This window comes from Manis pentadactyla, chromosome 5 (assembly GCF_030020395.1).
Source record: "Manis pentadactyla isolate mManPen7 chromosome 5, mManPen7.hap1, whole genome shotgun sequence".
Classification (NCBI taxonomy): domain Eukaryota; kingdom Metazoa; phylum Chordata; class Mammalia; order Pholidota; family Manidae; genus Manis; species Manis pentadactyla.
In genome coordinates, this window is record NC_080023.1 from 57,928,297 (window position 1) to 57,937,326 (window position 9,030).

Here is a 9,030-nt window from a genome sequence, read left to right on the forward strand (position 1 = left end):
TCAGCACTTACTTTCCACAGTACCTTAGAAACGTGTGTCATCTGGCCGTAGCTCTCTGCCATAAATTGTTATGTGCCATGATAAATACTGTTTGTTGGAAGGGACTTTGTCTTTTTATTTAATCTTATATTTAAATGACAAAGCTACCTTAAATATGTATATGTACAAATTCAGTGATTAATGCATAATTATATCATGCTTACAAACTGTTCATCAGTAATAAATTATATTTTAACTTACAACAAAGTTAACATAAGCAAACTCTTTTCCAATAAATTATCTCACACAGATATATGCTTATGAATCTATTTAATTGCTCAAAGTGTGTTAGAGAATACATTTTTTGGAATACATATTTCATTAAATTTGTTACAAAATAGATGATTTCGAATGGGGATTTCATACATTATCCTGATTATCAAAAAAATATCTTTATCATCTGCTACCAAACCTGTGTTATGTCAAAACACATTTTTTAATTATGCATCTAATTATGTCACTTCCAGGTCATTGGTTTTGTAAATTAGAGATCCCATCTTAAATTATTTTTTATAAATATTTCCACATTTTCCAATTTTTACTTTTCTAATGAAGAAATAATAAAATTGACCGATGTTTACATATAAATTTTCTCTACACAGTGATACTTTTTTAAAAAAGAATAGTATAGAATGTGCAAAAGCTCTTGCTCTCCAGGCAAAGCCAAAAAAGAAAATGCAAAATTTAATCATGTCTCCTGATTTTTACTCTTTGGGTTTTATTTTCTCCCTTTGTTTTTTTAAGAGCTAGAAATTATATTCGTAAGGATGTGTATCCCTTCAGGCAAGGATGATAAGTGAGAAACTTCGATTCTTAGAGTGTGAACATACAATTAAGAAGTAATTACTTAATAAAAATAACATTGTTAGTATTTCAATTATTTGGAGTCTGGGCTAGTTTTACATTATCAAAAAAAAAATTAATTGGTAGTAAATATATTATGTTTCTTGGTCAAAAAGGAGAGTCTTTCTAGATAAGGAGTTGTGCAGTCAGCAATGACTAAATTAGTCAGGATAGCAGGAATCTGGGGTCAAAGCTGTTTCCACAACTTTGGTCTTACCACCATAGGTAAGTGGGACCCTATTTGTGTAGCACTTGTTTCTGTCATAAGTGTAGCAGGTCTCACTGTCTTCATCACAGATGTTGCTCTGGGAGGCAATAACTATTTGATCATCCAGCTCCACTTCTACAGGATCACATTTTTTACAGCTGAAAAAAAAATACATATGCATTAGACAATCCCCATCAAACAGTGTCTCAGAATCTGAGTTACTATACATTTCTATCAAAAATTAGTTCTTGCAGCTCTGAGCTGACAGCTGATAAAGGGTGACTCCTTTCAGATCTCAGATGTTACAATATAGAACGGGTTTATGGGATTTTTCAATTTCTAATAATTAGTTGAAAGTAAGCAATACAATTAATGCTATGATAATATGATTGTTTTGTCTACACCATACAGCAACTTCTACTCTGTTAGGTTTATTCCCAACTGTATGCTAGGATTTAAAAAGTTACTTATAATGACATGGAAGGAAGGATTTTTTTTTAATAAATTGTTTGATATTGGATTCTATGGTTTCCAAAGAAGCACCTGCATATCAACATGCCTGAAATCCACTCATTGAACTAGTAAGAAAAATTGGCCCTTCCTGTCCTAAGGGCAATAATTTCTTCTTTAGAATAAATGTATAGCCAACTTTTATCTGTGATAAATTTTATAGATTTATGATACCTAATAATTAACATAGGAATTAATGTATTCAAAAGTTCAAATTGGTAAATGCTTTTACTCCAACATAGTCTCAAAAGCATTCTTACTAATAAGTTTAATTAAAAGTTATTAACTTTTGTATCTGTGTTAGTACGAAGGAAAATCTCTTACAGGTCAGACAAATGGTACACAAAATTGGTTCTCAGTGGTGAAGTGGGATCCGAGATATTCTCCCTGTTGTTCAGAGGAACACTAAAAGAAGGAAAAAAACAAATCAAAATAATGAAACTAGCAGATATTGTTATTTTTAGTAATTGGCATATTGGTAGGGCAGTATTTACTATTTCATCAGGAGATTTAATACTGTTAGCACTCCATAATTGCTCAACAGTAAACTCATGGTAATTTGCAGTATTTTAAGCATTTCCCATTCAAAATAAACCTCACAGCAATTCCTCTGTCATTGATCTTTGCTTACTTGGTAAATTCCTGATTTTACATTAAAAATCAGCCCAAGTTTTATTCAATGATGATCCCATCTCCACTCCTCAATAAACTCCTTCCTCTGTAATCTCATTAAAGTTCTTATATCTTTAGTAAGCATAACAAATGCCATATCATAGTTGCTTGTCTACAATGTAGTTGCTTCCCTGGAGTACATAAGTTTCTTGAGGCAAAATCATTTATGTATTCCCAGTGCATCACTAGACATGTGGCATGTGGGAATGCTCAACACTTGTGGAATGAATGGACAGATTATTATCCACATTTTTGAGATGCAGAAATTATAAATCAGGGACATTAGTGACCTAGCAATTTCACACAGCTACTACAGTAAAGGAGTAACTGCAATCCCAATCTCTTGATTTAGTTATGTTCCATGAAAAATTAGATAACACTTGTCAACTAGTTCAGGTAATTTCATTAACTTTCATATTTTTTCATCTATGTCATCATTCTCCTTCATATGTACCCCTCCCTAACAAAAGATACAGATAAAGAAAAACTTGTATTTCCTAACTCAGTATTTAGCAATATTATCCACATAGATACACAGGCCAAAAACTTGGATACCATCCCTGAGTCCTTCCTCTCCATAATGACCTATGTCGAATCCATCTCACAGCTAAATGATTCTAAGTATCTGCATCTATGAAATCTACCACTTGCTTCAAGAACACCACCATTTCTCGCCTACATTTAGCAATATCCTCCTTCAGTCTTGACCCCTCCGGTACCTTAGCCACATTATTGCCTAAATGGCCTAACATACAAGCCTAATTTCCTTCTCTGCTTAAACCTAGTGTCTCCCCACAGATAAGAGGATTTCCTTAAGATGGCACAGAAGGCATTTCATGATATGCATCTAACTCTCCAGCCTCACCTCTCACCAGGCCATTCTGATTACTAAAAGCCAGCTAGCTATAAACAATTGTTTGCAGTTCCACACATTTACCATGCTTTTCTCATCTCTAAGTCTTTAGCAATAACATTTCTAGCATTTACTAAGTATTTAATAGTGTGCCTGGTACTATACTAAACATTGCTACCTAATCATTTCATATAATCCTCACAGTAACCCTGTTTCCTTTTCCTGGAATGAGCTGCCACACCTATTAACCCTGTCATTCCTCACACACATTTACCAGTTAACTCCCAGCCAGCCAGCCAACAGCCATCATCCACTTCCACACCCTTTCCTGCTTCCTACTGTCCCAACCCCCAGGATAGGACTGGGTGCCCCTCGTTAGCTCTATTACAATATGCTATGTTTATCCCTGTTGTAGCATTTATAATACTGTATTATAATTGCCTTTTTGTTTAAAGTTCCCTACTAAACTGTAAATTCTTTGATGGCATGGACTGTGTTTTATATAAATTGTTTTTATCCCTTGCTCCAATCCTCAGTGGCATTCAGTTGCATTCAATAAATGCTTGTCAAATGAATGAATGAACGGCCCCATTCTTCATTAGATTGTAAAGGCTCCCATAATATCAGAAAATGGCTTTAGATAATGAGAAAGGTAAGGGAATAAACAAGTATGAATATCTACTCTGGGCCCAGCACTGTTCTAGATGCTTTTATACATTATTGTATTTAATCCTCACAACCCTATAAAGTATACATATATATACATAAACATATAATCATCCCTGTTCCACAGTTTAGGAAACAGGCTCATATTAGTTAGGTAATTTTCCCAAAGTCACAGCATTAGTAAGTGATGGAGTTGGAAATAATGCCATAATGACACAGTAATGGTACAAAACTTACAGAAGTGAGATCAGGGAAGCACTGATAGATATCAGACTAAGTATCAGTGTCATGGATGCCGTTCCTCCAAGTTACATGCTTGTCAAATTGCTCTGTGCCTAACAGAGGCCTCTGTGGAATGGAGTCTGTGTGGTTAACGAAAATTTGCAGAGGATGTGATGTCTAAGCTAAGACATGCAGGCCTTGAGGAGGAGTTAACCAGGCTAAGAGGGATGAGAGAAAGAGTTCCTTAAGCATAGGAATTAGCATACACAAAAACAGAAGGGAAAAAAAACACTGTGCATGTGAGGACAGGAAGGTGCTATGAAGGGGCTGGATTTTCAAACAAAAGATGATTTTTAAAAAATGTCAGTGGAAGACCTTGAGCCTTGAAAGTTTTGCTGAGTGTTGCAGGTTAGGCCAATGCATCTGTAATGCATCCAGGTCACCATGTAGGGGACACTACCAAAAAGCTTTCAAGAAGGATAGTGACATCATGATAACTGGCACATAGGTTAGGTGAATAAATAAGAGCAAATAATTTTTGAAAATGTGCTAGAAACTATATAGTCTCTGAAAGGAATAGATCTCAATTTATCTTTATAATAACTGTGTTCGACACATACTAATTCCCCCCATTAAAGATGAAAAAGTTGTAGTTTAGATTGGATAAGTAACTTGCATATAAGAGCACACAGCTATTAAGTGACCCAGCCAGAATTTGTTTCAAATTCTTCTCCCATCGATGAATGACACTGAATGCTATATTCTGTTTCAGTAAGAGGTACTTGACTGGGGAGAAACTATTCAAGGTTCACAAGGAGACTTACTACTTACTGGATCCAATAGGAGTCTCATTTCTTAAATATTACTTGCATTTTTGCAATTGAGTAAGTCTCTCATAGCTTGCAACTATGGACGGCGTGTGAAATGAAATAAGCACCTGAAATCCAGTCTACAAGTGAAGACTGAATCAAAGTAGTCAATTTGATCAGTCTACTTCATCTTTATATAGATAGTTGAGAATAGTACAAAATACTCTGTAGTCCCTGTTTTGTACAAAATAAGGGCTTTTAGTGTCATCTCAAGCTTCAGTCTGAACTAATCAAAGAGCAACTGAAAGCTCTGATTCAAACTGAAATAACTCCATATAAATAAGGCATATTGATGACTAGATTGGAACCTTCAGTTATAATTTGATCTAGCTGACTGGTTTTAGATCACCTGGAAACCTTGGTTCTTGCTCCCAATTTCTACAGATTGGCTCAAGCCCATTAACTAGATCCAACTTCATGAAGGTGTTACACATCAAAAAGAGGAGTAAAGATATAGGTATTCCATTCAAACAATACTTAATATCATAAAGTATCCCTGCTTACAACATGGGGGGGGAGAAAATATGAAATGCTACATACATAATTCTGATGTTTCTCTCCACTATATCTTGACTAGGATCTTCAGGAGAAGGGATGATTCTGGACGTGATCCGGGCGCACTTACATTTGTTATCAACAAGAACAGTCATTTCATCTTCATCTTGGGCTTGGAAGATCAAACATATTAAGAAAGGGCAACAAAAGTCTATTTATATACTTCTATTGGGTTCATTTATTTTTCCTGCAGAAAAGTTTTATGGTTGATCAGTTTCAGTTATCTCCATTTGTTCTCTTTCCTAATGTAAAATAGCTAAGTGCAATCTCACAGCATAGTTAAGCAAATCCAGATGTACTCCAAAAGGAACTTTCTCTTTTTTCCTCAGATGAGTCTATTGGAAACTCAGCTGAAAGTTTTCATCTACTGCTTTTAATAGAAACACAGCTCTCTGAATAAGGTGGCCTTGTAAAAATCAGTGCCAAATGCAAAAATGAGAGAAAAAAACAAAAATCTAGACTGGATTTCTCTCAGATCAAAGCAGATCATTCAAAAGTGAACCAAAAATAACATTAGCCTTTATAAACCCAGTTTGAAGTTTCTTTCCTGAAGTACATTTACACACTTTATTTTTTTTGCTTAGATTGCATTAACACTAGGAACAGGTATGTTTTCCCCAAGATAATCTTATCTTGTAAGACTTTTAAATATTCTCTACTACAATTTTCATAAATTTATTTATGGTCTTTTTCATAATAACAATCATGTTATCATGGTATAATGTGTCAATCAAATAAAATAATAAGTGCTATATTTATTAACATTTCTTGTAAGGATTATTTTTAAAGATATACACAAATTTATAGACGAAGTGTTATAAATTTGCAAAAATAATTCAGAAAATATTATTAGTTGCAATCTCTCTTTAATATAACATTATATATTCTGTACCTGTGTACAGAAAGAATTAATAAATGAATGAGTACAAGGCGACCATTAAAGCCTTAACTCTAAGTTTCAACATTTATCATCTAAGCTGAATATTAGGCAAAGAGCCCTGGTAAGTGTTGCAAAGAATAAACAAGGAAAATTTCTTAGTATCTGGGCTTAGGTCAGTTAGATACTTGAAGAGTAAATAACAGCTTTAATGGTGCTAATTAAATCATAATAATGATGTAAAGCATCTTTTTTGTTGATATAATTTTAGCTAAGTGACCTTTAATATTTCCTCCCATCAGGCCTCAAGTAAAAAGTAAACATTTTTGGCACATAAATTCAAGTTATAAAAGCTAAATGATCAGGATAGATATTACTGTAACTGGAAGTCAATTATTCCAGTGATGACCCCAGAGCAGAGGACATAATTGTAGGACCTAATTTCAGTCTTAGTGATAACAGTCATTACAACAACATTTTAAGACCATTGTTATTGTACTTATAACTGTTGGAAATACTTTATAAGGTATTATTGTGCTATTATTCTTAACTTCTTAATAAATCTTCTGATAGAAGTCTGTACAGTATTGAAGAAGAAACATTATGAAGTCAACTCAAGATAATGATATAATGCTTCTTAGCATTTTGAAAAGAGTAAGATGACTCAGACAGTGTCCTCTTCCCTACTCTTGTATTCATGACTCTTAAATAAAATACAAATGAGCATGATGATTGACCAAAAATATAGACTGAATCATGTATGTGATTTGACTTTTAAGTCTTAAATAGAAAATGTCTACATTTTATTTATGGCATATAATTTATTTTCTTACCAAAAACCTAGGAAAAATATATTTTCACTGTTACATGAAAATATTAGGCAGCCTAATAATATCTACCAGAAAATGTACAAATACTTTCAATTTACCAAGACTTATAAGATTCTAACATTCTAACAGGCAGTATTTTTCCTAATAAACCTGTACAGATCTGTGCCTTACTTTATTCCAAGAGCACCTGAGACATAGTAGGTGCTCAGTAAACATTTGCTAAATTTAATTCTGTTCAACAAATTAGCAAATAGATTTAACAACACAAGTTAGATATGAACATAATGAGTCTATGAAAAGGTGATTTTCTTACACAGGCAGAGAAGATAGTAGTAGGAATGTGGATTACAAGATCAGAGGGCCTGGGTTCTATTGATCTACTGATCTGTCATCATCTGCTGACCATGCTTGCTGTGTGGCCTTAGGTAAGTTATCTCACCTCTCTAAATCTCAATGGGCTCAACTATATGTCAGAAATGATAGTACCCACCTTCAAATGGTTATGGTGAGAATTAATGGAGTTGTATATGTAAAGCAATTAGCATAATGCCTAGAACATAGTATGTATTCAATAAATGGTAGCTCTTTCATTTATATTTTTTAACATATATGTTTATAGGTATATAAACTTCATAACCGTATATATTTTTATATGTAAAAAACATATACTGTCCTTATATTTTAAATATTATTATAAATTTGCTATTCTTAGTGCTAAATTAGTATAAAAACACATGTAAAATGATTATTCTTAATTACATCATACTCTTTCTTGATATAATAAGCTTAGTGTTAAAAATAATCAAGTGAAATTATATCATTTCTAATTCATTTGCCCTTCTAGATGAAAATAATTAAATGTTGTATTTTATACTGAAATTGTATTCTATTTTCTATTATAGTCTGAAAGGTTAATAAACAAAATAACCAAAGTCCAGCCATCAAGTTATAGGCAACCTGTATAATATTAAACATTGTTAAAATGTGACAATAAACCTGTAGGCTAACATCCAAGGAAGTTATTATAACTAATACCTGTCTCTCTGGAGAAATAAAATCCCAATTCAATCTATATTGTACTTAGAATAATTTTTACTTCATTTCTCCAGAATGTGAATTCAAGATTCAGTATGGATATTCATAAGTATAGCTATCATAGTTATCCAGAAATATATTTTTTCTTATTCTGTAGGTTATTGTAGGCAAACAAATAAGAGAAAAAAATAAAAAGAATTACAGTAAGTCTTGACTACATAATGATCATTGTCATATAAAGATCAGGGCATGTTAGAAAAAAACAGCCAGCTAGCTGACCAACCAAATCACAAACATAATGTTTAAATCTTAAGAACAGATCTGTGTTATCATTTTCCTTTTATCTGGGTTCATTTTCAAAATACCACATACCTGTCACAAGAACAGCCTTAACAAAAATGGCAAGGACTCCCCAGAAAAGCAAATGGTTCTTCATCTTGACCTCACTTCTTTTGAAAAAACAGAGCTCAAAAGTCAGGGTTAAGGTGTTTGATCTATAAGGAGTGTGCAAATGACGGTGGTTCTGCTTTCTTAAAATAACACCCCAGACAGCTAACAAACTAAAAACAATCACAACTGCGGTTGAAGTCTGAAATTTAAATGCTGCACTGGAAAGAAATGGACAACTTAAACTTAGGTATTTTCTTCCAAAGTATCCCCCAAAAGCCATGCTTTGATGCAATCACTTTTTATTTTACATTTAGTCTATATAACAAAACCAGAAGACTAATAATAATTTCAAGGCAGGAGTCCATTAACAATGTTAAATATGGATAAATACAACCTAGGTAATAAAGTTTTCAAATCAAATATATGATGTTTGCTGTTGCCTGGAACAATAAATGAAGGGA

General features: G+C 33.1%; 1 protein-coding gene across 1 annotated transcript; it reads right to left on the reverse strand.

Annotated features, from left to right (window-relative positions):
* Positions 1-292: 292 nt before the first annotated feature.
* Positions 293-8,727, reverse strand: JCHAIN (joining chain of multimeric IgA and IgM). Its single transcript, XM_036878982.2, has 4 exons — positions 8,552-8,727; positions 5,423-5,549; positions 1,925-2,005; positions 293-1,248 (listed from the first exon to the last, which is right to left on the reverse strand). The coding sequence occupies exons 1-4, from the start codon at positions 8,613-8,615 to the stop codon at positions 1,044-1,046; spliced, it is 477 nt and encodes a 158-aa protein (XP_036734877.2). The 5' UTR covers positions 8,616-8,727; the 3' UTR covers positions 293-1,043.
* Between the last annotated feature and the right edge of the window lie 303 nt (positions 8,728-9,030).

What these genes read in the sequence shown, in the direction of transcription:
- JCHAIN (XM_036878982.2), bottom strand. Translation starts at nt 8,615, where the DNA reads ATGAAGAACCATTTGCTTTTCTGGGGAGTCCTTGCCATTTTTGTTAAG. An exon ending in TAAGGCTGTTCTTGTGACAG is followed by an intron (nt 5,550 to 8,551) that starts GTATGTGGTATT and finishes TGATCTTCCAAG; the next exon opens with CCCAAGATGAAGATGAAATG. An exon ending in GAGAGAAACATCAGAATTAT is followed by an intron (nt 2,006 to 5,422) that starts GTATGTAGCATT and finishes TCCTTCTTTTAG; the next exon opens with TGTTCCTCTGAACAACAGGG.